This window comes from Pogona vitticeps, chromosome 2, assembly GCF_051106095.1.
Source record: "Pogona vitticeps strain Pit_001003342236 chromosome 2, PviZW2.1, whole genome shotgun sequence".
Taxonomy (NCBI): domain Eukaryota; kingdom Metazoa; phylum Chordata; class Lepidosauria; order Squamata; family Agamidae; genus Pogona; species Pogona vitticeps.
This window is the reverse complement of record NC_135784.1, coordinates 115574428-115600659: the sequence shown is the minus strand read 5'-3', so window position 1 is coordinate 115600659 and position 26232 is coordinate 115574428. Positions and strand designations below refer to the sequence as shown.

The 26232-nt window shown below is 43.3% G+C and overlaps 1 protein-coding gene and 1 long non-coding RNA gene across 4 annotated transcripts in view; one reads left to right on the top strand and one right to left on the bottom strand.

The window, feature by feature from the left end:
* Nucleotides 1–6368, bottom strand: part of SLIT3 (slit guidance ligand 3) — a 595328-nt gene extending 588960 nt beyond the window's left edge. Inside the window, exon 1 of the mRNA XM_020780501.3 lies at nt 6057–6368. Coding sequence (XP_020636160.3) covers nt 6057–6244 — 188 coding nt within the window. The 5' untranslated portion in view covers nt 6245–6368. The remainder of the gene's footprint in view (nt 1–6056) is intronic.
* Nucleotides 6369–6640: 272 nt separating this feature from the next.
* Nucleotides 6641–26232, top strand: part of LOC144586861 (uncharacterized) — a 28581-nt gene continuing 8989 nt past the window's right edge. Inside the window, exons 1-2 of one of the 3 annotated variants that reach the window (XR_013541928.1) lie at nt 6641–6891; nt 12585–12654. This is a non-coding gene — a long non-coding RNA (uncharacterized LOC144586861). Of the gene's footprint in view, nt 6892–11711; nt 11840–12584; nt 12655–26232 lie in introns of those variants that run through there. The other 2 variants (XR_013541929.1, XR_013541930.1) reach the window with 2 other exon arrangements.

The window sequence follows — 26232 nt, the reverse complement described above, 5'->3', positions numbered from 1 at the left end:
ATGCTAACCACTGTTTCATGCAAATGGTTTGGGTCAACCATTTGCATGGTTGGTGCAATCCAAAAAGTTACTCTTTTTTTTTTGACTGGGGCCCTCAGGCTTCCCCAGGCAGTATGGCCACTGGAGGATCTTGAAAGTTGCGGGCCATAAACAAAAAGACAAAACTCCTAATCTGACCCGAGTACGTACTACCCTCATATTGCTCCTCCCCAAAATCCAACGGCCCACCCTTCCCTCATCCTTTTGTGGACATCAGCATGGTACAAGGAGGAGCCTTGTCAATCATGAGCTTCTCAGTCATGTAGCTAGCAGTTAGAGTGCCAGACTAGGGCTTTTGACGCCTGAATTGAAATCCTCACTTGGCTGCAAAGCTCAGGGGATGACCCAAAGGTAGTCACAGTCTCCATCTGACCCACCTCACACGTTTGGTGTGAGACCAAAGCAGGAAGGCCTTGAGTCTGACTGGAAGAATGATGGTATTTAAACACAAGAAATAAAGAAGGCAAGAAAAGGGGCAGAGACAAAAGGATGTGTAGTGGCTTTCTTCCACACAGGGAAAGCATCAAGCTGGGTATCTGACATCCATCTTGCAAAACAGTTTATAAAGATTTCACTCTTTATTTTACTCATAATTTTGCCCTCACTTGTACTCTTAATACTGCTTCACAGCCCTTAGGCAATAGGATTTGGGAGGACCACTGAAACACGAACTCATTTTCTCATATTTACATTTTGCAGATGGGGAAATAGTGGCAGTAACTTGCTCATAGCTATGCAAGGACTTCCGACATTTTCAGCATTTTCCAATTCTGTGAGTGTTTAAGACTGAAGAATTTGCTAATGAAAACAATGAAAGGTATTTATGAATAGCTGAATGGGTTGGAGAGCCTGGCAGCAGTGCTAGAAGCTGGGAGTTGGACCTCCTGGGAGATGAACCAGCCTTTGTGGACCTCCACTACAGTACTTAGAGCGACCCCAGAAAGAGAGACGATTCAACCACTTCGGAGTATTTTATGCCTTAAACATCCACAGAAGAGTCACCCTAAGGCGGAATCACCTTGAAGGGCCATAATTTAATTCAGTTTAATTAGTACATAATACAATTTGCTGAACTCTCTTTGACCTATGGCATTGCAGAGCTTCAGCCAGTCCTATCTAATTAAGAGAAAATCAACTCTGACCAGGTATCAGGAACATTTAACTGTCACTACCAAACACTGTTGCTCAAAGTACTGCTGCAGCCACATAACTCCACTTTTGAGGAAAAAGAAAAACAGATAGCAGCCGGCCTAAAAAGACCTGCCTCTGTAAATAACGCATTCAGCACAACTCCTAAAACAGGCCTGGCTCAAAAGCAAGATGCAGTGAGTTCAAAGAGCTGCCTCAGAGGCCGTATGCTTTAAAGCATAAAAACAGGTCTAATACAGAAACAAATGGTTAGACAGATTAGCCATAGGCCTTACATTGCATGCCCTGCACAGCATTCCATTCAGAATTCTTAGTAATGACTACAAAATAGGTGGAAAGACACACACTTATCAATGAAGACCTCACGTTTCAAGGGTGACATCTGCTTTCAGACTTAACAAATGTTTGCTTTAGTAGTAGTACAGAAGATAGGGAAACGAAATGGATCTCTGCCACAAATACAGATGTCATAAGGAGGGGGGCAAGGTTTAAGTGCAAGCATAACATAAAAGTTTTAAGCCTCTGCTTCATTTTTCAAAAACACTTGAGTAAAAAGTAACTTCCAGATTCAGCTGTCTTCTGCCAAATAAACATACCCACCTTAATTTTTCTGCCAAATAAACATACCCATCTTAATTTTGTTGTTTAATAGGGGCAAAAAATAGTCATGAAGTCTGCCTTGGATTCTTTTTAAAGACAAAGGCAGGATAAAAATATGTTAAATAAATAAGGCCTTAAATGTTATCCTTTTCCTAAACAGTATCTGGGGAATTTGCTTCAGTGCTGGCAGTTAAGGATGTTAAATCTCCTCTGAGCACACTCAGTTTCTCTAGATATTTGCCTCATAGCTATATGTAGTTTTTTTTAAAAAAGGTTCTCACGCATGGTTGCAGATTTGGCAAGTCCCACTAAGGACAATGGGACTTCCTCCAAAATACGCATCCATAGGTTCATAGTCTAATCAGCGTCAATTTCTAGTTGAGGATCAATTACTGTACGTACTTTAACAATAAGCAGCAAGCTAAACTGGAAGTTTTACCAGAGTTTGATGCAACTATGCATATCATTTAATGAAGTTCAGGCAAGTCTAAATCCAGCATATGTGTTTAAAATAAATGCTTTAGTTAGGGGAAAAAACAGGATCATAATGATACCTGGCTTCTGAAATGTGATTTGCAACACAGACTCTTATATGCATGGGGAGCAGACAGAACAGTAAAAAGTCAGCTCATATTAAGTTTTTGCAGTAAGTCATTCCTATTTTGTTGGTCAATTCCAGGCCCTGCAGAACTTTTCACCTGAGCAATTATTTGAAACATGACCACGTTTTGCTTTCCCATGTCTCTCACTAGCAAACTATGGACTGCTTTATGTTTGCACACCAAGGAGTTGACCGTACAAATTTAAGGCTTGTACTGTTTTTCTCTCTTGGTAATAATTTATCTACAGCCCAATTTTTAGACTTTTTACTCACTACCTATTGTTTGCAACAGGGCTTACTCCAAAATATGTGTGTATTAATATTGCTTAGGCTGAAAAAAACTATGGAATTTAGTAACTTCAATCCCACTGATCAGGTAATGCAAGCAGTCTACCTCTAGGATTGAATAGGAAACTTGTGAGGAATTAGGTACTTTAAGAAATAGACGACAATTGATTTAAAGGTCCCAGGGCCATAGAAAAGTAACGGATAGTTCAGCAGCAAATAACTAAATAGTGCATACGGTACAAGTAAATCATAACATACTATCTTAAGAGTAATCTCACTGATTACAAACAATACTTTGTTTCCCAAGAGTGCTCTACAAAGCCATCAAGTCTTCCAAAGTCATAACCCTCTGAGAATTGCTGCTGTTTCAATTATTACACCATGAATCAACATAAACACACATAACATGGTTTGTCACGCCACTGAAACAAACAACACTTTCATCAAAGCACCAAGCAGCCAACCACTAGCACTTCCAGCAGGCAAATGAAAAAAGAACTGAGAAGCAGAGGCCAGTTAATTATGTCTTGGTTTGATTTTTATCAGATGGGTGAGGAAGACAGCACTCCAGAGAGTTGCTTGCAAAAGGTATTTCCTTCTCACTCTTCCTGAAGAAAAACTTTACCCAAGGCATGGGTCGCTCATGGACCAGGGCAGGAGGATGCCCCATCTGTCCTGGTCATGGGTGGTTATGGCTCTAAGGTCATATTGTCCTAAAAATATTTGTGACTTTAGCCTGGATGCCTAGATCACAGCTTATGGGAAATGTTTAAATGTTAGAACTGTACCCCCCCCCAAAAGCTTCCCAGTTGGCATGGCCAGTGTCCTTTTTAGCGTTAGAGGATTCTGGGAACTTTAGGCCACATGAATAACCGTTTGGCTTAGAGCTAAGAACCATATCCATAAACTTTGAAGTTATGGGGGACCCAGAAAATATGTCACCAGGAAGCACATAAAATGTTGGGTGAACTATCAAAATAGTGAATATGTTTGTGTTCATTGATTAGGTATTGTTAGGATTCTATTGCTTATTTAAATTCAGATTTCTAAGTGAGAGTGCTAAGGGGTGAAAAAGATCCTGGTATCAATGTGAGAACACAATTTTCATAAGCATTCCGAATGGATGAAATGTCCATGTAGCTGGAAGTTTAACATCTAGTACTAAATACCTGAAGAACAATCAAGAATTATTTGGCATGAAATTTTATGGATTTTGGTTCCCCATCGGAGTGAAACAAGCTGTAACTTCCAAAAAAACTTACACCACATGAAAGCTGTTACATCTTTCAGGCGCCATAATAATCTGTTGGTTTTGTTACAATAGCCTAACGACAGTCCCCCCCCCCACCAAATTTGGAGCTGGGGGTTCACTCTCATTTCAGTTTACATGTGTGTGCACAGTTACAGCATACGCTATTAAGGAATTTCAGACTACATTTTCCTTAAAATGCTATCTACATATTAAGTTTTCAAAAACCTCCGCCACCACCATGTAAACAAGAACTCTTTGATCCACACTTCAGTTCAGTTATTACTGGCTCCAAACAGTGAAACCGTAGGAAGAGGGTCTCAAGTGTTCAGCTCTGCGTGCCTCCAGCTGCATAATGAACCGCGCCGTGTATTTTATGTTATACGACTTCGGCAATCAGATATGGATGGCCATACCTATTGTGGTAACTGACACTGCAGTTCTAAGCACATGTACTTGGAAGTAATTCCAGTTAATTTCCAATGGAACTTGCATCTAAAGATTTCACAGGGACAGTAAAACAATACTTTTACTAAGACCCACCAGTGTTTTTCATAGAAGCAGGAATATGAGCTGCTCCAAATATACATCGTAATTAAGGATAAGTGAGTAGTTTACCGAACTTAGGGATTTTGTCATAATGGACCTGTGTAGTTATCTGATTTTTCTTTCCAAGGACTTTCTGTTAAAGCTTTAGCTAGATTAAAGGAGTGAAATTGAGAGGTAACATTGGGTGTAAGGACTAGTATGTAGAAGCAATCGGGTAAGCCTTGGCTTCCACACTTAGGACAAGAGTAGAAAGCAGTAAACGGGATTATGGACCAAGCCCACCAAGTCCATGTTGGGCATAATAACAGAGTTTTGGATGCCTTGGAAACTTTGTGACAGGTAATATGCATTGCTGCATAAATGGTTATCTTTTGCTGGCCAATAACAGTATGGGCAGGTAACACAGAGAGCGCCAGTGTTTTGGTTTGTTCTTCTGCGTGGTAAGATCTATTTTGTAGTGAGATGTCCCTGCTTTTTAAGAATTGCTAGCTCCACTATTTAGATTTTTAAAGAGCTTGTTTCCTTGTGCACTGAGGACAGACCTCTGCCACCAGATGCATCAGATAAGTGTCCTCGCTGTGGGAAAGTTTATGCCACAAGGAATCAGTTAATCCTGACTTTTGCAGAAACAGCACTGGTCCTTTCTCATTTAGGGAGCCCTTGCAGGGCTCATAAACCCACGGAATGCCGAATGAAAGCCGACCACAGGTTCGATCCAGAAGTAGGAGCTGGCCCTTTCTCTCATTTTCCCCATCAATCAGCAAACCCCGGGGAAAGGGGAAAAACTGGGCAGCCTCCTAAATCCCCTTATGTTCGGTTTCCTCGAGTAGCCAGACGCTCTCCTGGACAGCCAGCTGCGCGGAGACCGCAGGAGCTGGGCTTGCTCCATCCAGTTGGTGCCCGGGAGCCACGCAAGCGGAGGGGAAGCGCGGCCCAGCCCCAAAGCGCCCTCCCCGCCGCCTGGGGCAAAGGCAACCGGGGCGGCCACCGCCCCCCCCCCCCGCGGATGCCCCGGGAGAGGACGCGCGCCGAGGAAGAGAGGGAGGGAGCGCGCACACGGGGGGGGGGGGGAAGAGAGAGAGACGTGAGCCCTCCGGCCTCGCGAGGCATTCCAGGGAGCATCATGTGGAAAAATGCCAAACATACTTGTTGCATGTGCGGGGTTTCCTCCTCTCTCCTCCTCCCCCCCCCATCACTTCCCTCTCTTTCCCTTCCTTAAGATTTACGCACAACGCCGAAGCTGCTGCGCAAGTTTTGGAGCACACAAAGGCTCCTTCTGAAGCCGTCTCTCTCTCTCTCTCTTCCCGGCGTGCGCTTTTGGCTCGGCGCCTCGCCGGGGAGTTGAGAGGAGCAGCCCCGTGCCCGACGCTCCCCGACGGGGAACCCCTCCATCCCCACCCCCAGACCCGTCGCCTCAACTTCCACCCAGTGAAGCGGACCAGGGAGGCGATCCTCCCTCTAGAGCCCCCCCCCGAGCCCCGCTCCAGAAGCCGCGCTCGCCGCTACCTCCCCGCCACCCTGCCTGCCCCATCGGGAAAGTTTCCTCGGCGACACCCCCACCCCCTGGCCGGCGGTACTCACAGTCTCTCCGCATTCCTGGGAATGCCTCGGGGCACCGTTTTGAGTCCCAGCCCGTGGCAATCCACGTTGGAGCCGGAGCAGGTACATTTGCTGGGGCATCCTTCCGTCGGCAGCCACAGAGCGAGGAGGCTGCACACCCCCAAGAGGAGCCGCAGGCGCCCCGGTCTCGACCCCCGGCCGGCCGGCATGGTCGTCTTTCCCTCCTCCGAAGTGCAGGACGCGGGGGAGCGGGCGCGCAAGACCCGATCGTCTCCCGAGGCAGGCAGGCAGGCAGCCGGCGGCGGGGGAAAGCGCGCCGCGGTCTCAGCACCCCCGGGGGAAGCGCCCGGCCGCCGCGGCAGGCATCGGGCTCCGATTCCCCGGGCGGGTCTCCGCTTGGCGCCTCAAAGCTCAGGCAAAGCGGCCTGGAGCAAGAACTGGCCCGACCTGTCCCGCCGCGGGCTCCGCATCCGCAGGCGCGCAACCTGCCCGGCGTCGCCTCTCCAGGTGACCGACCGAGAGCTCGGCGGCAGAAAAGGCTGGAGGACCTCCACAGCCCGAGCGCTCACTCGGGCAGCCCCAGCCTCGGGAGGCAGCCCAGCATGGCCCCCCCGGAGGAGGAGGAGGTGAAAGAGGTGGCGGCAGCGGCAGCAACGGCACCCAGATCCCGAGAACGGCGCGAGGAAGGACCCAGGGGCGCTCGCCGCCGGCCGCCTCTCCATGGACTGGGCAAGGCGAAGCGGGCGGGCGCCGGAGCCCCGGGAGCCGCCCCCTCCCCTCCCCAAAATAACACCTTCGGCGCCGATTGGCCGCCCTGCCGCTGACGTCATCAAACTTCGGAACTTTGGCAGGGAAGGTAAGGCAAAAAGTTTGGGGAAGGCTGCTCGCGGAGGCCGAGGGGAGGGGCGGGGCCGCCGGGCCGGGCCGAAGCGCCCGCGTGGGGTAGGCGCGCCTTCGTCGCGGCATCGGTACTGGCAGAGTGGCTTGTTCCAACCCGGGTTGACAGGAGTGCCACAGATCAGGGACGGGACGGGTGGTGGAACGTGGAAGACGAGCGCGTGTATTGTGGCATCAAGGTATTGAAGCAAAGAGGTAAAGGAAAGAGAGCCTCTGAGCATGAGCAGAATGCCTTTCGTTCGCCATTGAATTGCCTGGTTTCACGTTTCCCATTCCTGATGGTATCTAACAGATCTGACCTCTTATACATGCCATCTTACTAATGTATTTATTTATTTAAAATATTTTCATCCTGCTTTTACAATGGACCCAACAATTAGATTTAAGCTAACAACAGTGAGTTATACAATACTAAAAGGATCAAATGGATCCAAAACGTAAGCAGCAACAACCCATAAGCAAGGCCAAAACCCATTCAAAGCAGTAAGGTAGAACCCTCAGCAGCCAGTCCCTCAAGAAAAGCCTGCCTGAAGAGAAAGGAAGATGCAGCCTTTGAGGTAACTTGCACCCAAGCTTTATAGATTAGAGCCAGCACTTTGAATGAGGTTCATCGTATAGTTTCTTCTCAAAAATTTCTTGCCTTGGTATTTGTTGCCTCCCTGAATCTCTCCTCCAATATAAAGATTTCTTCTCAAAAGATTCCTTGGTATTGCTGCTTGTCAGCATAGTGCTCTGAGAAGGACAGAAAATGAGGTGTTTCTACATATAAGCTTGACTTGTTTTTTGCCAAGTTTTGCCAAAAACACAAGACAGGCTGTGCTGAATCCCATGAAAATTATTGTGTTACACAGTGAACTGCCGGGCCACTTCCATAGTTCAAAAAGTGAAAGAATCACCCTCCATACTTAACTAAAGGACTGTAGTCCTATTTTCTGCTGGAATATAAAATTATCTTTAATTCAATGTGCTGGGGCAGAAAAATAATGATCACTGCTGGTGTTTGCATGAGGTTTGCGTAACTTATTGTGACTAATTGTAACTAATAGATGAGATGTTGGGACATGTCTCGGTTTTGTTCCTTGTCATGTGTTCCACCGTGCCACTGATGTGCAGACTGTCATTCCGTCAATTAGTAGCAAGTAGCTGTGGCATGTTATACAAACCTTTAAAAAAAGAGATCACGTAACCAGGAACATGTCCTCAGGAAACGCTGATCTCAGCTGCTGGTTAACTTACTTCAGTGCAAGTTAACCAAAATGCTGCAGACAAGACAACATCCTTTCCTTACTTCATGTCTACAGAACTTTGACTGAATGGCAGCTGAATCTTATTTCAACTCTGGTAATGGCACAATATCCCTCATTGTTCCTCAAAACATTATGCTACAGTATGTTAGCACAGGGGACTCATGGCAGGTCATGCGATATGAATAGCTAGCCTCCAGCATTTTGTTGTTGCTTACCACCCCTCTGCCTAATGCTGAAGGATTTGCCTGGATGTTCTCCTGAGCCCAGTGGGGTCTATTTTTGACTAAGCAGGCATAGCAATAGGAGGGCTGTGCGAGTGCAGCCTGATCACATGTGGAGTCAGGCATGCCATTGGCTTTGTTTGCTCAGTTGGGCTTAAGTGGGTCTAACTTTCAGAGAGAAAAGCCCCTCCCAGTTTTGGGTGTGCTACTGTGTGTTGGGCCCAGTACTTCACTGGTAGGATCAGGAATAATAGTAGCATTGTCTTTCCTCATGATGTTAGTGTGCTGGGTAAGAATAGTCAAAGGATTGGTCATCATCACATGCAGCCCTTGTGCAGAGAAGGATTTCTGGGCCCGAGGAGACACTTCTAGTCAAGACTGACCTCTTGTATTTTTCAGTTTACCTCAGCTGATGGTTTGTTAATTCTCCACATGTCCAAAAGCCTGCTCCTGGGATTTTCAGACAAATGTGTAAAGCAAGGGTGCTCCAGTTCAGGAGATCTGAGACAACAGACACTGAAGTTGTGGTAAGGGTAACAGTGGTAATCCCTAGGACTGTCCCACTTGAACTAAATAGTGATTCCTCTCTGCTGGAGGATAGAAACGCATCTGCCACGCAACTTGATCTGTGTCTCTTTTACGCCAGGCATTAGTTGCCCTGAGACAACCATTGAAACGAGTTTCAGTCACCAGTCCAATAGGCTTCTGCACATGAAATGAGGGAGTACGCCATCTTGTCCTTCACCTCAGGCAGCCAAATGCATTTAGCCAACTGAGGAAACAAAGCTGAAAAGGGTTAAGTTGACCTATGATAAAGCACTTGAATTTTGATAGAGATGCACTTCCCTGAATTTCCCCACTGCACTTCAAGGTGGTGATCTTACTCTGAGAGTCACGGAGATTTTCAGCAGAGACCTTGACATGGGTTCATGTCTGGCAGGGGATCAAAAGTTCATGGCAAATGAAGTTCGAAGTTAGCACGAGACAGCAACAAGGGTAGAGCTGTGTGTTTACCATAAATGATTTTACAGAGCAAAGCATTCATTAACATAGATTATTTTATCAGGCAGCAGGGGATTACACGGCTTTTTAAAAGCTGCCTGTAACCACAATTCTTTATCACTCTTTTTTACTATTTGGAAGATTCAGGACAGATAAAAGAAGGCAGTTTTCCCCACAGCGCATCATTAGACTGTGAGATTTTCTAGTGCATGTAGAGATTGCTGCCAAGATGGACAACTATGAAGGGGGGGGGGATCCAGAAAGGGGGGAGTTATTTATTAGTCATGACAGACATCCTACCTTCCGTTCAGGATCCCATATGCCAGTATCAGAGGCACTTTGCCCCTGTCAGTTTCTGAGGAGCATGAATCGGCAGAGGCTGTTATTGCCTTCTTGGCTTGCTTATGAGCTTCCAGTATGCAGCTTTCCTTATGTTCATGTACCTTCTTGGATGGTGCCATCGGCGTGTCTCACACTTTACACCATACAAGAGGACAGTTCCTGAGGATTGTTCTTGCCCTTACTGTTTGTAATTCCTTTGTTCAGTCAAAGCCCCGGAGATAATGACTGCTCTTCCAAGTACTCTTCCAGCAAAGTGTCTCACCCCTAGTGTACCTTTAAAATCAAATAAGCGGTAGACACCAGCTGCAGCATGGAGCATTTCAGATCTAGAAAATACCCCACTGGACATATAAGGACATGTAAAAGCCTTTAGTCCATATTTCCCTCTGCCCAAGTGCATATTTTCTCATGCACTGCTAGGTTTTCCAGACTTACTGCTACAGTAAGCAGCGCTGGGAAAAGCCACCCAACATGTTAGGCTTTTAAACAGAATTCTCAAGTTTCAGAACTTCCAAGAAAAATCACATTTTTGTTATTTTTTTCCCTACTCTCGTACTACCCTCTGGTGGTAGAAATGCTTTACATTTTTAACCAGGCTTCACTTTTCCATTAGATAGTCATGTGCCCGAGGCAAGCACGTAACTATTCTCCAAAGAAGACTGTAACATCTTTCTGCCCCATTGCCTGCTGGGGCATCAAATTAAATCAAATTTCAAATATGTAATTAGTGCCTCTGGGTTTGTATTTATCGCTACATTTACCAGTCCTGCCTTTTCACAGAGAGTACCATATAGCTATTAAATATGTGGTAAGGGCATAACATTCTTGTAACAGGGTGGGCAGATGTCCTTATGGGATACTAGGTATGACAAGAACCATGTGGCTCAAGTAGCTAAAGAGGTGTTCCTTTTAAAAAAGAAAGAGAGGAAAGTAGAAAGACCCAAAGATTTGCCAACATTCCTGGTAGCTGCAGAAATCTGGCATTTGATCATATTTGCAAAGGAAACCTGTGTTACCTCCAGGGGATCAGTCATAAAACAAAACCAGGTAATTTTACCACTAAGGGACAGGAGAAAAGCTTCTGCTGTGACAAGCAGACATCCTTCAGTCCTTCTAATGATGGGCTGTCTGCAGCATACAGGTTTGACATGAAGAAGACTATATCCGTGGTGGAGTCAGGCTGCAGCAATCAAGGCACAACAGCATTAGACCATGAATTTTAAAACATTGTCCTGGAAATAGGAACCCCTCTCCTGGCCTTGGGGCTGCAGTGGAAAAAGGCAAGGGTAACTGCTCAGATCCCCCTCCTCCTTTTTCCTCCTCACAGCCGGACTAGACATCTACTTGGCAAGGAATGGCACACCACATTTTCTGGCACCAGGGAGAGTTGTTCCCTGGGAATACAGCATATGGGAAGAACAGGCTTACCTATTAACTTCCATATGTGATTAGAACAGAAAGGGCCCCCCTGCAAAGCGAGGAGCATCAAGGGAAATGTCCTATAGATGCCAGTGGGAACTTTTTCTAATCCATCCCTTCCAGCATAATGCATTCCCAGCAAGCATGATCCCTTGCACCTGTAATTAATTAAAAGTGGAGATGTAGCTGCTTGCATGATGCATTCAGCACAATGCGACTGTCCTGCTAATCCAGTTCAGCACTTCATTTTCCTGAAAGGGGAAACAAGGACTTGCTGTTATTGATACGGCACCGTCAACGTAGGTGGTGCTTTACAGAGCAACTCAAGCGAAAAGCATATCCTTCCCCCGAGGAGCTTACAATGTCTAAGTGCAGAAGGGGAGTAACAGCAGCCGGGCAACAAAGGTAACAAGGGATCAGTGTCAGCCGATGCAGATACACACACACACACATTCTTCTCACAGAATGCCACAGTGGAGGAGGACTTGAGGGTGAAGGCAGTTTGACAGTTGCTGCTTTTCATGTCTGGTTCCCAGCCCCACCCCTGCTACACCTCCACCCAAACGGATCCAGTCTGTGCTTTGTCTGCTAGTTGATCCCAGGAACCTATGCTCAGCTGGTTTATCCTCCCCAGCAGCAGCGGGACCCTGTCACTGAGAGGAGGGACCCAACACCAGTAAGTAGTGCCGCAAATTGATGTGAGGTGGGGGGGGATATGAGCCCAACTAAGTGTATGAAGTAGTTAGACAGTGTCAACTTGAGTGGTCCAGTAGAACTGGAAACACATTACATTCATCTAAATCCACAGAAATATGAAGTTGTAAGCTTACAATTTGGACCTTCAGTAGTGACTGAGGAGTTGTTTTAAAATATTTATTTTGGTTTTGTATTTAAAAAAATTTTTTATCCCACCTTTCTCCTTTAAAAGGTCCCCAGGTGGCTTTCATCATTAAAAAACAAAATTTAAAGCTAACAACAGTAAGTATACAAAAAAAGGATCAAATACCACGTTAAAATGGTTTTAAAAAGCAATACAAAAAAGTCAATGCTATATGGCATAACAAACCATTTAAAAACTCCACTCAGGCAGTCATTATAATTTACATATGAACATTTATATAATATGTTCTGTAAATACAAAATAAACACCTTATAGGTGAAATATTATTTCCTATCCTCAAATGGTCTAGCTTGAATTCTCAGTGCATAAAGAGTTCACATTTAGTACCTGGAACAGCCTACAGGTGGAATGTAGAAGACTAAGTTGGCTGGGGGTTCAGTACTTTCTGTAAGAAGAGTTAGCCTGTGTAGCTTTAGGCAATTTGCAGGGTGTACCAAGAAGTAGGGAGAGGTAAGTTTATTCCAAGTCTTTTATGTTGCAGAGTTTTGAATTTCTGATAAAATTCTTTTTTGCTATACAGGAGAAGTACAGAGACCCACAGAGGAAAATAGCTACAAGTTCCCCAGAATCCACCTTTTACTCATTAATGGGTATGTAAAGTCTACAGTAACTCACTCAGACATTTGTAGGAGAAAGAATTAAAAACGTTTCTTCACTTATAGTGGTTTGAAATTACAGACTTGTGTGCTGTTTTCTTTATTGTGCACTTACTTAGCAACTAACTGTACAAATCAACAGCAAACAACTACCACCAGCCAAGGAGAGAGGGGGAAAAAGAACACTCAGCGGAGAGTCAGGGCTCTCTTTTGAAATCAAAGGCTGAAAGGAAAGCTTGGTTGGTGCTGCATAAAGAATCACCTCACCCAGAAAAGTAAATTCCAGTCATATAAACTATAGATAACATATGAGGTTGCAAATAAAACGCCAACATTGTATACATAGAAAATTCTGTAAAGGATCACCATTATTTGAAATCTACTAGATGGCACAGCATAATTATTAATAATTGTATGCAAGTAAAAAAAAAAAAGAAGAAGAAGTATGAAAGTCACATGCACAGTCGGGTACATGTTCTTATTTTTTAAATCTTAGGATGGGAAAAGATCAGGTTGTTGTGATTTGTTGTTGCTGTTGTTTTAAGGGGGACAGAGACAGAGATGCTGCTGTAGGTGGTCCATTGAGCTCCAACCCAGGACCCACCCAACAAAGCTGGTTCAGGGAACCAACTGCAGGGATTCCAAGACAGGGCATCAAGATGGAATGCACCTCTGCCTATGTGGTGATGACCTACAAATGGAGGCCTATGATGACTGCTGTTGGAGTGGAAGGCGCCCCTGGGAAGGAGAGGGAGGAGTTACTGTACTCATGGTGCAGGGTGGATATAAAAGCTGCCTTGCTGCCAAAAGGGAAGGAAGGAAGGAAGAAGCCAGGAGAAGTGAAGGTAGTCCCTGGGCTTACAGGAGAAGCAGCAGGGATAGAGACAAGTATAAAAGGGGAAAGTCAAGCAGCCTTGGGGAAAGAGAAAGAAAGTATTCAGAAGAACCAACAGAAACCCAGAGAAAGGAAAAGCATGCAGAGAGGGGAGTAGAAGGAGATGTGGAAAAAGGAGAGTGGGATGGTGCCCGGGAGGATTGATAAGGGGCTTATTGGGAAGAGCCGGAACCTCTAGGAATATGGGATTGCATTTACAAAGAAGGGGGGATATTAGTTCATTTGAAAGTCCTTAAAGGAGAAATCCAGGGTCCCCTATTCATCCTGGGCGTGGGTGGGAAAAACAGAAGGAGGCTAGAAAGGTGGGAACGCACAATACAAACAAGCACATGGGTGGATCATAATCCACTTAAAATCGTTTGGAAAGAAAGGAGAAAACAAAAGGGAAGATGGACCCTTAACACGGCAATTTTGAAAGAACAAGAATTCATAGATAAATGAATTCTTGTAAAGAAATGCAATATTACTTTAAAGAAAACAAAATACAGCATTCTTCATTACAGATGCAGCTAAGGTGGTATTCTGTGGCTTTGCGATTTCATATATAATTTAAAGTGGGGGGGAAAGAGAAAACAAGGATATGACAACATGAAAGAAGAACATAAAAGACTGGAATTAGAACTTCGAAACAACCCTAATAACAAAGTGGTGAAAAAAGAAATGGACTTGTTGAAACATAAATTGAACCTTATGGATACAGAAGAAATGGTACAACAGATAAAAGCTATAAAACAGATAAAAGCTATAAAACAAAAAAAAATGAAAATGCAAACAAGCTAGGAAGATGGCTAGCTTATAAACCGAAGAAACAGAGAGAAAAGAGACAAATAGGTTAAAAGATATAAAGGGCACTTTACAAATTCAAAAATGTCAAATACATAGTATAATACTGTAGTGGACTTTTACACCAACCTCTATAAAGCACAAGCAACAGACAGGAAGAAGATAAAGGACTATTTGGAAAAAGCAAACCCTCCCAAACTACCTGAAGAAGCTAAAAAGATAATAAATGCAGAAATAACATTGCTGGAAATTATGAAAAGTATAAGTAAACAGAGAGAGAGAGAGAGAGAAACCCAGGCCCAGATGGACTCCCTGCTGAATATTATAAAACATTTCAAGAGGAATTAGTGGGACCTCGAAAATGTTTGCAACCAAACACTTAAAGAAGCAAAGATTCCAAAATCTTGGTCAAAGGCAAATATTACACTAATAAGGAAGAAGCTGATTTGATTCAAATAGGGAACTATAGGCCGATTTCTCTTCTTAATGTGGATTGTAACATATTTGCATCCATTATGGTGGAAAGACTTTTAAAATATCTTACGCAATTTATACATGTAGACCAAAATGGTTTTCTCCCAAAAAGGCAATTGAAGAACAATATACCGTATTTTTTGCACCATAAGACGTACTTTTTTTCTCTCCAAAGGGGGGGTAGAAAGTCCATGCGTCTTATGGTGTGAAGGTGGTGACTTCGCCCTCACTGGCCCCGTGGGGGGGAGCGTCGCAAGGGTCCGAGGGAGCCTTCCAGCACCCTTGCGATGCTCCCCCACCCCCCCATGGTGCCAGCGCGGGACCTTTTGAGAGGCTTGAAAGGAGTGTGGCAAGGGTCTGGAAGGCTCCCTTGGACCCTTGCCATGCTTCCTCTACCCCCCCACGGGTCCAGGGGGGGGCAAAATCACCAGCTCCCAGGACCTTTTGAGAGGCTTGAAAGCTTCTCAAAAGGTCCTGGAAGGTCGCTATTTTGCCCGCGCTGGCCCCGTGGGGGGTGGGTGGCAAGGGTCTGGAAGGCTCCCTTGGACCCTTGCCATGCTTCCCCCCCCACGGGTCCAGGGGTGCCAAAATCGCCACTTTCTGGGGCTCTTTTGAAGCTTCCCAAGCCTTAAAAGAGCCCCAGAAGGTGGCGATTTTGCCCCCTCTGACCCCCGGGTGGGGGCAGGGTGAGTCTCTAAAGGGTCCTGGAACACACTCTAGGACCCTTTGGAGGCTCACCCTGCCCCCCCCCAGGCTAGAGGGGGCAAAATTGCCATTTTCTGGGGCTCTTCTGAAGCTTTCCAAGCCTCAAAGGAGCCCCAGAAGGTGGTGATTTTGCCCCCTATGGCCTTCGGGGGGGGGGCTGGATGAGCCTCCAAATGGTCCTAGGTTGTGTTCCATAAGACGGACCTCTCCATAAGGCTCACCAATTTTTAGGAGAAGAAAACAGATTTTTTCCCCCTGTTTTCTTCTCCTAAAAAGTTGGTGCGTCTTATGGAGAGGTGCGTCTTATGGAGCGAAAAATACGGTCCCGAAAGGCCCATTTAGGGGATTCTTATGGTGGGTACCAGACAGGCTTCTTTTACCCTGTAAATGGGTACCTCTGGTCCAAAGCTGTGCCATCAACACAGAGGTAAGAACTATAGTAGAGATTTTAGAATATTATGAAGCACACCCAGAAAAACAAATGGCTCTTCTATTTTTGGACGTGCAAAAAGCTTTTGATAACTTAAACTGGGAATATATGAAGAAACAACTTGAAATGATGGGCTTTGGAGCAAATTTCTTGAATATGATAGGGGCAATTTATACAAATCAATGAGCAAAAATAATCGTTAATGGAGAAGTAGCAGGAAATATTGAGATTGCTAAAGGAACAAAGCAAGGATTGTCCACTTTCCCTGTTGCTGTTCATCTTTTCATTAGAAATATTAAACAGAGAAATTAGACAGGATCAAGGAATACAAGAATAAGGAATAAAGATGAAGTTTATAAACTTCAAGCTTTCACAGATGATTTGGTGTTTATTTTAGAAGACCCATTAAAATCAGCCCCAATTTTACTTCAGCAACTTAAAGAATTTGGTGAGGTAGCTGGATTAAGAACCAATAGAGAGAAGATGAAATTCTTAACTAAAAAATTAACCCCAAAACAAAAAAGTCAGCTCATCTTAAATACAAACATTCAAATAGCAAAGAAAGTAAAGTATTTGGGAATTTGCTTGACAGCAAGATGTTCTTCATTGAAAGAAGATAATCATGTGAAATTGCTTTCGCAGATTAAGCAAGACTTGGAAAGGTGGGAGAAACTACTACTCTCCTTTCTAGGAAGAATCATAATGGTTAAAATGAATATCCTCCCCAAACTACTCTTTCTCTTCCAGAATTTACCAATTAAGCTAGAGAAAAAGTTTTTTGAAGAATTGAACAGCTTAGTTTCAAAGTTCATATGGCAGAAGAAGAAACAGAGAATTAAACACAAATTACTATAAGACGGCAAAGAAAGAGGAGGATTTGGCTTGCCGAATTGGAACTTATATTACCAGACAAGTGGGGATCAGGGAATAGATAAAACTAAAAAATAAGAGAGTACTATTCTTAGAGGGACACGATTTGCAAGTAGGATGGCATGTGTTTTTATGGTACGGAAGGACTAAAACTCATAAATATTTTGAAAGAAATATAATACAGAATTCTCTTTTAAGGATTTTGGGAAAAGTAAAATCTAAAATATATGTGAAAATACCTAGATGGGTCTTACCAATGGAAGCGTTTACATACCCAAATTTGCTAAACTTTTTTAAAAAAAACTACTTATAATGAGCATTTGAATTCTGAGGGACTTTTGAAGACAAAAATTCAATTAGAGAACCAAGGACTAGTCTTTTCATGGTGGCCTCAAATGCAAATACAATCAATTTATAATCAAGATAAGAAGGCACAAGGTTTTTTATAAAGAATATACAACATTTGATAAAAACAAATTCAAAAATTGTATTAATTTTTACTGCAATCAGATACACAAGAAGAAGAAGTTAAAGATACAATGTTAAAATAGTCTAAAAACTTTGGCTATAATATGGAATTTAAAAAATGACAACAACTTTGGACAAAAAATTATAAGTTATAAATTAACTTTAGCAACTTCCTACAAAGAAAATTTATTTAAAATGTTTTATAGATGGCATTTGTCACCAGCTAGACTTGCAAAAATGTTCTCAAATATGTCAAACAAGTGTTGGAAATGTAAAAATCATGAAGGAACTTGTTATCATGTATGGTGGACTTGTGATAAAGCAAAAAATTATTGGGCTAAAATCCACATGTGGATTAAGCAAATGTCAAAACAGGAAACAGATTTTAAACCGGAAATATTTTTGTTAGGAACAGTATCAAATACTGCAGATATACAAAGCTATTATTTAATACTACATGTTTTCACAGCAGCTCCATTATTACAGGCACAGGTTTGGAAAGATGAAAATCCACCAAATGAAGATATGATCATTTAAAAAAAATTAGAAAGTGCAGAAATGGATAGATTAACTAAAAGGCTGAAGGGACAAGAAGAATCATTTTTTTATTTAAGGTGGAATTCATTAAATAATTGGTGGAAAGTAAAAATCCTGCATAAATAAAAATTAAAAAGTGGGATGTCATGTATAGGATCTCATCATATATATATATATATCTTCTGTTGGGAAAAAATATAGAAAGGTGGGAAAGCCAACTCCTGCCCTGAGCAGATGCTGGCACAAGAAAAAGTGCTCAGAGATTTCCACACCAGGAGACAGCAGGGGAGTTGAAACGTTGGAACCAGGGTCAGTCTGTTCCTCAGTCAGAAACCCACCACCAAGCCTGCCCACATTGTGGGCATTCCATCCTTCTCTCTTAGGAGTTGCCAGGAGCCCCAGTAGCCAGAGTTCAAGATTTCACAGAATCTTATCTCTCAGGTTCTGGTGAAATGAACCAGATATCACATAGAGACTGGACTTTCCCCTGTGAGAGGAACAGGGGAACGAGAGACAGTCTTGAAAGTACTTGAGCTAGTGCCGAGAACTGGAACCAAGGAAAAAGGACTGAATGCAGACCCTGCTAATGTTCATCCCTGTCCATGTTAATAAACCCTGTTTTGTTTCAATGTCTTGGGCTCTCAAGTGTGAATTTGAAGATAGGGTTCCCCTGCCACCCAGTCAGGATTCATAGACAGCTGATTAATTCTACTCAACTGCCTTGCCTGCACAGTTTTTATTTGGAAAAACAATTCAGTGATGGAGCAACTGTTTGAGAAACCATATTAAACAAGACAAAAAACATACTACATTTATTAAGGAGCATGGAAACCACATCTCTATATGCAACCTTTCAATATATTATTCCACCATTGGTGAGCTGCCTGGATCAGCTGGAACTGGATGTAAACATACTGATGAGGAAGCAAATGCCACAGTTGATGTTCATGACAGAGAGGAGCCTAGGGAACAGAGCAACACTAAACCTCAGATTTATGGCTGGCAGGAGCCTGGATAGGGCCGACAAGTTCCTCCTCTGATACAACAGCTTCCTGCAATCTGATTGGTCCCTGGACAACAGTTGGAAAGTGAACTCCTCCCTACATTTTCTTCCTGTCACACTTGGTGAAATGAATGCACCAGTTTATAATGCTGGTCACAGTAGTCATAAACATTAGTTTTGGATGGAGAGAACATAGATAACATTGGAATTGTTGTAAAAGTGGGTGGCTGTAAACTCTTGTAAGTTCAGCAGCCCTGTTCCTAAGCAATGAAGTTTCAGGAGCCTGCTGTGCCTCTCCGAGTCTTCAGACAATGAGATGTCTCTCAGGACAAGCAGCACCAGAGGCAGGGAAAGTCTGACCATTATGTGAGTTAGCTTTAAAGCTTGGGCACCCATCCCTACCCATTCCCAATTCACAGCAGGTTCCTTGGTTTGGCACAAAGATGAGCAGTTGTGCATTGACACTGAGCTTGTGCATTACCAAAAACTAAGAGTAAAGGAAAGGGACTGGGAAGACAGGAGACTGGGTGTGGAATACCAGCATCGTAAGTTATGGTTCATAACTCTTGAGCCTTCTTGTTGCATATGCCCTAGCAGCAGCAGTGGAACCCTAGTAGAAAAGTCCCTGTGAGTTGGCAGAAGCATTCCATAAGCTGTGTTTTCCCCACAATTCACACATGCTATAAGGCTGCAGTCACACTAAAGAAATCTTCCCCTTCTTTCTCGCGTCTTCTGTTTCCTGTATAGTCACACATTGTGGTCATGTGGCATATATCCTGTGATAGTAGTTCATACATTTTTTTAAACCATTCTGCTTTTTGTGTGTGAATTAGATACTGTACATTCATCTATACTCTCGAGCAGGACATATCCCCTTTTCTTGTGCCTTGCTCTGCCCCCCTTCCTCCAACCCCTTTTTAAAAAAATTGTGTGGATACATCTCTGTGTTGGGAAATGCCCTTGCTGGCCATGTAATGATCTAGGTCTTTCTATTTCTGTGCTTCGTTACCCTCTATGGAGGAAAACTCACAGTGCACTGTAGTGGCAGTCAAAAGACAGTAGGGGAAATGATGTTCCGTATTTGATAGGAGTGTACCAACATGCTGACATTCCCATTTGAAAATTAATTTAAAAAATTAAGGGAGTTGAATGACAGCAAGTGAGGGAGGTGGGACAGCACACCAGATGCATAGGAAACAAATCGTTTTTGGAGTATACACTCAGTGGGATGTCGGTTGTACTGTGTGATGAAATACAGAACAAATGTAGTAGGCTGGATTTCATGTGGATATAGCACAGAAGGGGAACAAAATAATCGATCATGACCTTGCATTGTCTGAACTCAAAAAAGGGGTCATAATTCATGAGGAGTAACTCAGAAACCCCATTCATGGATTGCTGCCTTGTTCTGGCAAAGGGGCTTGAGTAATTCAGAGAAGCTATGGACTATGCCGTGCAGGGACACCCAAGACGGGCAGGTCGTAGTGGAGAGTTCCGACTAAATGCAGTTCACCTGGAGCAGGAACTGGCAAGCCACTCCAATATCTTTTCCACGAAAACTCCATGAACAGAAACAAAAGACTAAAAGATATGATGCTGGAAGATGAGCCCTTCAGGTCGGAAGGCGTCCAACATGCTACTGAGGAAGAATGGAAAAGTACAAGTAGCTCCAGAGCTAATGAAGTGGTTGGGCCAAAGTCAAAAGGATGCTCAGCTGCAGACATGCCTGGAAGTCAAAGGAAAGTCGGATGTTGCAAAGAAAAATACTGCACAGGAACCTGGAATGTAACATCTATGAACCTTGGGACGCTGGATGTAGTCAAACAGGAGATGGCAAGAATAAACATCGACATCCTGGGTGTCAGTGAACTAAAATGGAAAGGAATGGGAGAATTTAATTCAGACTATTATCATATCTACTATTGTAGGCAAGAATCCCATAGATGAAATGGAGTAGCCCTCATAGTCAACAAAAGAGAAAAGCTGTACTGAGATACAATCTTAAAATAATAGAATGATGTCAATATGAATCCAAGGCAGACCTTTCAACATCACAGTAATCCAAGTTTATTCACCAACCACTGATGCTGAGGAGGCTGAAATTGATCAATTCTGTGAAGACTTACAACACCTTCTAGAACTGACACCAAAGAAAGATGTTCTTCTCATTTTAGGGGACTGGAATGCTAAAGTAGGGAGTCAGGAGATAAAAGGAACAAAAGGTAAGTTTGACCCTGGAGTTCAAAACGAAGCAGGGCAAAGGCTAATAGAGTTTTGTCAAGAGAACAAGCTGGTCATCACAAACACTCTTTTCAAACAACACAAGAGGTGACTCTGCACAGAGACATCACCAGATAAGCAATACTGAAATCAGATTGATTATATTCTCTGCAGCCAGAGATGGAGCTCTATACAGTCAGCAGAAACAAGACCTGGAGCTGATTGTGGCTCTGATCATCAGCTTCTCATAGCAAAATTCAAGCTTAAACTGAAGAAAGTAGGAAAAACCACTGGGCTAGTCAGGCATAATCTAAACCAAATCCCTTATGAATACACAGTGGAAGTGAAGAACAGATTTAACAAACTCGAATTGGTGGACAGATTGCCTGAAGAACTATGGATGGAGGCTCGTAACATTGTACAGGAGGCAACAACAAAAACCATCCCAAAAAAGAGGAAATGCAAGAAAGCAAAGTGGCTGTCCAAAGAGGCCTTAGAAATAGCAGAGAGGAGAAGGGAAACAAAATGCAAGGGAGATAGGGAAAGTTACAGAAAACTGAATGCAGATTTCCAAAGAATAGCAAGGAGAGCCAAGAGGGCCTTCTTAACTGAAAAGTGCAAAGATATAGAGGAAAGGGAAAAACCAGAGATTTGTTCAAGGAAATTGGAGATATGAAAGGAAAATTTTGTGCAAAGATGGACATGATAAAGGACAAAAATGGGAGGGGCCTAACAGAAGCAGAAGACATCAAGGTGGCAAGAATACACAGAAGAATTATACCAGAAAGATCTGGATGTCCTGGACAACCCAGATAGTGTGGTTGCTGATCTTGAGAGGAGAATGAAGTCAAGTGGGCCTTAGAAAGCATGGCTAACAACAAGGCCAGTGGAGGTGATGACATTCCAGTTGAACTATTTAAAATCTTAAAAGATGACACTGTTAAGGTGCTAGACTCAATATGCCTGCAAGTTTGGAAAATTCAGCAGTGGCCAGAGGATTGGAAAAGATCACTCTACATCCCAATCCCAAAGAAGGGCAGTGCCAAAGAATGCTCCAAGTACTGTACAATTGCATTCATTTCACACGCCAGCAAGGTTATGCTCAAAATCCTACAAGGTAGGCTTCAGTGGTATTGGACCGAGAACTCCCAGAAGTACAAGCTGGATTTCGAAGGGGCAGAGGAACTAGAGACCAAATTGTTAACATGTGCTGGATTATGGAGAAAGCCTGAGAGTTCCAGAAAAACGTCTACTTCTGCTTCATTGACTACGCAAATGTCTTTGACTGTGTCAACCACAACAAACCATGGTAAGTTCTTAAAGAAATGGGAGTGCCTGAACACCTTATCTATCTCCTGAGAAATCTATATGTGGGACAGGAAGCAACAGTTAGAACTGGATATGGAACAACTGATTGGTTCAAAATTGGGAAAGGAGTATGACACGGCTGTATGTTGTCTCCCTGCTTATTTAACTTATATGCAGAATGCATCGTGCGAAAGACAGGACTGGATGAATCCCAAGCCAGAATTAAGATTGCCGGAAGAAATATTAACAACCTCAGATATGCAGATGATATCACTCTGAAGGCAGAAAATGAGGAAGAATTAAAGAACCTCTTAATGAAGGTGAAAGAAGAGAGCACCAAAAATGGTCTGAAGCTCAACATCAAAAAAAAAAAAAAATAAGATCATGGCCACTGGCCCCATCACCTCCTGGCAAATAGAAGGGGAAGATATGGAGGCAGTGAGAGATTTTACTTTCTTGGGCTCCAGTGATCACTGCAGATGCTGACAGCAGCCACAAAAATAAAAGACGCCGACTTCTTGGGAGGAAAGTGATGACAAACCTAGACAGCATCCTAAAAAGCAGAGACATCACCTTGCTGATAAAGGTCTGCATAGTCAAAGCTATGGTTTTTCCAGTAGCAATGTGTTGAAGTGAGAGCTGGACCATAAAGAATGCTGACTGTGAAAGAATTGATGCTTTTGAACTGTGGTGCTGGAGGAGGCTCTTGAGAGTCCCCTGGACTGCAAAGAGAACAAACCTATCCATTTTGAAGGAAGTCAACCCTGAGTGCTCACTGGAAGGACAGATCTTGAAGCTGAGACTCCAGTACTTTGGCCATCTGATGAGAAGAGAAAACTTCCTGGAAGTGTTGTAAGCCACCTGGAGTGGTCAATATGACCAGATAGGCGGGGTATAAATGGAATGAATGAATGAATGAATGAATGAATGAATGAATGAATGAATGAATGAATGAATAAATAAATAAATAAATAAATAAATAAATAAAAGACCCTGATTTTGGGAAAGTGTGAAGGCAAGAGGAGTAGGGGATGACAGAGGACAAAATGGTTGGACAGTGCCATCGAAGCTACCAACACGAATTTGACCAAACTCCGGGAGGCAGTGGAACTGTCATGAGTTCAGCCAAAGATCTGGAATCTGAGGAGTTAATTACAGCTGAGAAAAATGCTGGGTAATTAGAATCATGGAGAGCTGAATCACCGCCAGATTCTCCTCCCCCACTAGCCAGAATGAGGGACAAGCTTCAGTAGGGACTCACATGAATGCTTCTCACAGGAACCTCATGTTGACCAGCCTTGAGTTTTAGCAGTATTGAGTGTTTTCTAGAAATTAGATGACTGTTGCTGCTATATAATCTGTACCCAAAATCTTGGAAGCCTGTAGAAGCAACAAGTCAGTTCTCTGGCTCTCACCCACACTCCTGCTTATCTTGGACCTTGCTCTCTTGAGCTTTGGCTTTGGACTCAGACTTCTGACTATGGTTTTTTGTGTTGGCTTTGACAGTTTGGCATCTTTTTTGTATCTCCTGACTTTGGACTGACTTATTGGACTTTCGCCTGCTGTATCCCCTGAAAACGTGACAGGAAGACAGGAGGGCCTGGCTTGTTGTGGTCCATGGGATCACGAAGATTTGGATACGACTTAACGACTAAACAACAACAAACTCAGAAACATTTTGCTGGTGTGACCACAACCTAAAAAGTGACCCATGCAGGATATGAGTTTTAATGGCAATAACAATAATTGATGCAGCTGCTGAATGCATTTTGCCACTGGTAAGATTGTGGGTATGGGTATCTGTTTTCATGGCTCCAGTTTGCCATAATCTGAATTTGGGCCCCATTTCCTCAGATTCCCCCTCATGTCAGTTTTTACAGTGGTCTGGTTCAGCAGCTGTTCCACTCCCTACCAACAGGCCTCTGGGACAGTTCCATTCTCTCTCAGTCCTTCCCTGCTAGAAAGGTATGTCCTGGTTTCAAATTTTGGCCTTCAAATCCCAGGGAACGAGATGCTGCTGACACGGAAACCCCTAATGAAGAACTCGGCTGATTTGTGATAACATGACTACACTGGAGAATTGTTTCTGTGTATGGCAAGCACTAGGCTCCAAAAATAAGTTATTCTGGAGGCAGAGTGGAAGCAGCTTGGGATGCCCTGAATCTGAAACACCTCCATTCCCCTGTAACACCTCAGGATTGACTTGCCAGGTACTCCAGCCTAGAGGTGAAGTAGCCAGTTCTTTCCTGTTGGGAGCAGGGTTTTTAAAATGACAAAACCACCCAAGTCTTTTGACCTACTCAGCATGAACCAACGGGCATTTGAAAATGGCAGCTCATCTACCTCTTATTTTCACCCCATCCCTACTTCTGCTTTGGCTTTGGTCACATTTCTATACATTCCTATAATCTGGGACATTTTTTGCTGGAGTTTATTAACATAACAAATAAAAAGGCAAGAATGTTAAATCAATTATTTGAAAATGTGATTCAAATCTTTACTTCTTAATTATTGAACAAAGGCATATTTCCCCTCAGGTGTTGATGTTCAGTGTAGAAGCTCTCTGTTTTCAACCTTTACACACCAAGACAAGACATTTAAAACAGGCATGTTTTGTTGCAAAACGTACAGAGACATAGACCTGCAATGGAGACATTCTACGAAATGGTTACCACAAGAATTGCAAGCAGTCTTGCCAAGTTCATTTGTTTGTTTCCTGACAGAACACTTGGGACACACTAGCCCATAGTATATATTGCTTTTTGCCATGGGGGCAGATTTTTCTCCCACACAATGAAATGTATTGAGTGGTCCTTTTGGACCAGATAGGCGGGGTATAAATCAAATAAATAAATAAATAAATTGAGATCGATGGGAGAAATGTTCCATGCAGTTTTTCAGTAAACCATGATTCAAATAAACTTAATTTACATTCTCTGGCTGTCACTTTGTTAGACCTGAATGTTCATTATGGTTTGGAATTTTCAGTGGGTTCAGAAAATACCAGAAATACACATTAGATCCATCCACTAACTCTAATCACAGCAGTAACCCTACTGCTAACCTTCAAGAGATCAGAATTCTCATGAGGTCACAAAATAGCCCATATTCAATGCAAGTTAAAAATAAAATTCTGGGTTTGAATCAGACATGTTAATCAGACAGAGGACAATGACTCAGTTCAGATTCCTAGCAAATATGTGTGAAGAGCAACCTTTTTGCCACTGAGGTCTGCATAGGCTGTTGACTGTGTGGTTGAGGACCACAGATTCATGTGTATCTATGCAAACACTGTGCCACATTTTGAAGCCAAATGGTTTCAAAAGGCTTTCTCCTTGCTATCCTCTTCAACAATCTTGATTGAGATTAGTGGAAGAGAGGTGAGACTGTAACCTTTCCAAATACAGGGCACATGATTCAGATTACTTGGTTGGAGGGAAACTCAAGATTGCTGGGTAGGAGGTAAAGATCATTGAAAGGAGGGGAAGACTTCAGCTTTACTCCACTTCCTAGCAATCCTGCAGGGAAAGAAGCCATGAGAGAAAGACCCTTGTTCTGCATCCTCTTCCCCAACACTCTTGCTGAGGAGTGTAGTGTGTAAGGAGACTCACTGTGTACCTCCTTTTCCAGGAAAGTCCCAAAGCAGGCGAGGCTGAGTCTTCTTAAAATCATCACTTAAGGGAGGGTGAGGTAGCCAGGGCAGCTGTGGGTTTTATATCTTCAGGACTCTGTTTTGGCTCATGCTTTTCCATGTCTTGATAGCAATACCTTTGAACTAAAATGCCCCACAAATATACATAGTTTGGTCCCATAACAAAATCATCCCCTCTCTTCTTCCTGTTGGACTATATCTTATGCCAGTGGAACCCTGTATCCTTC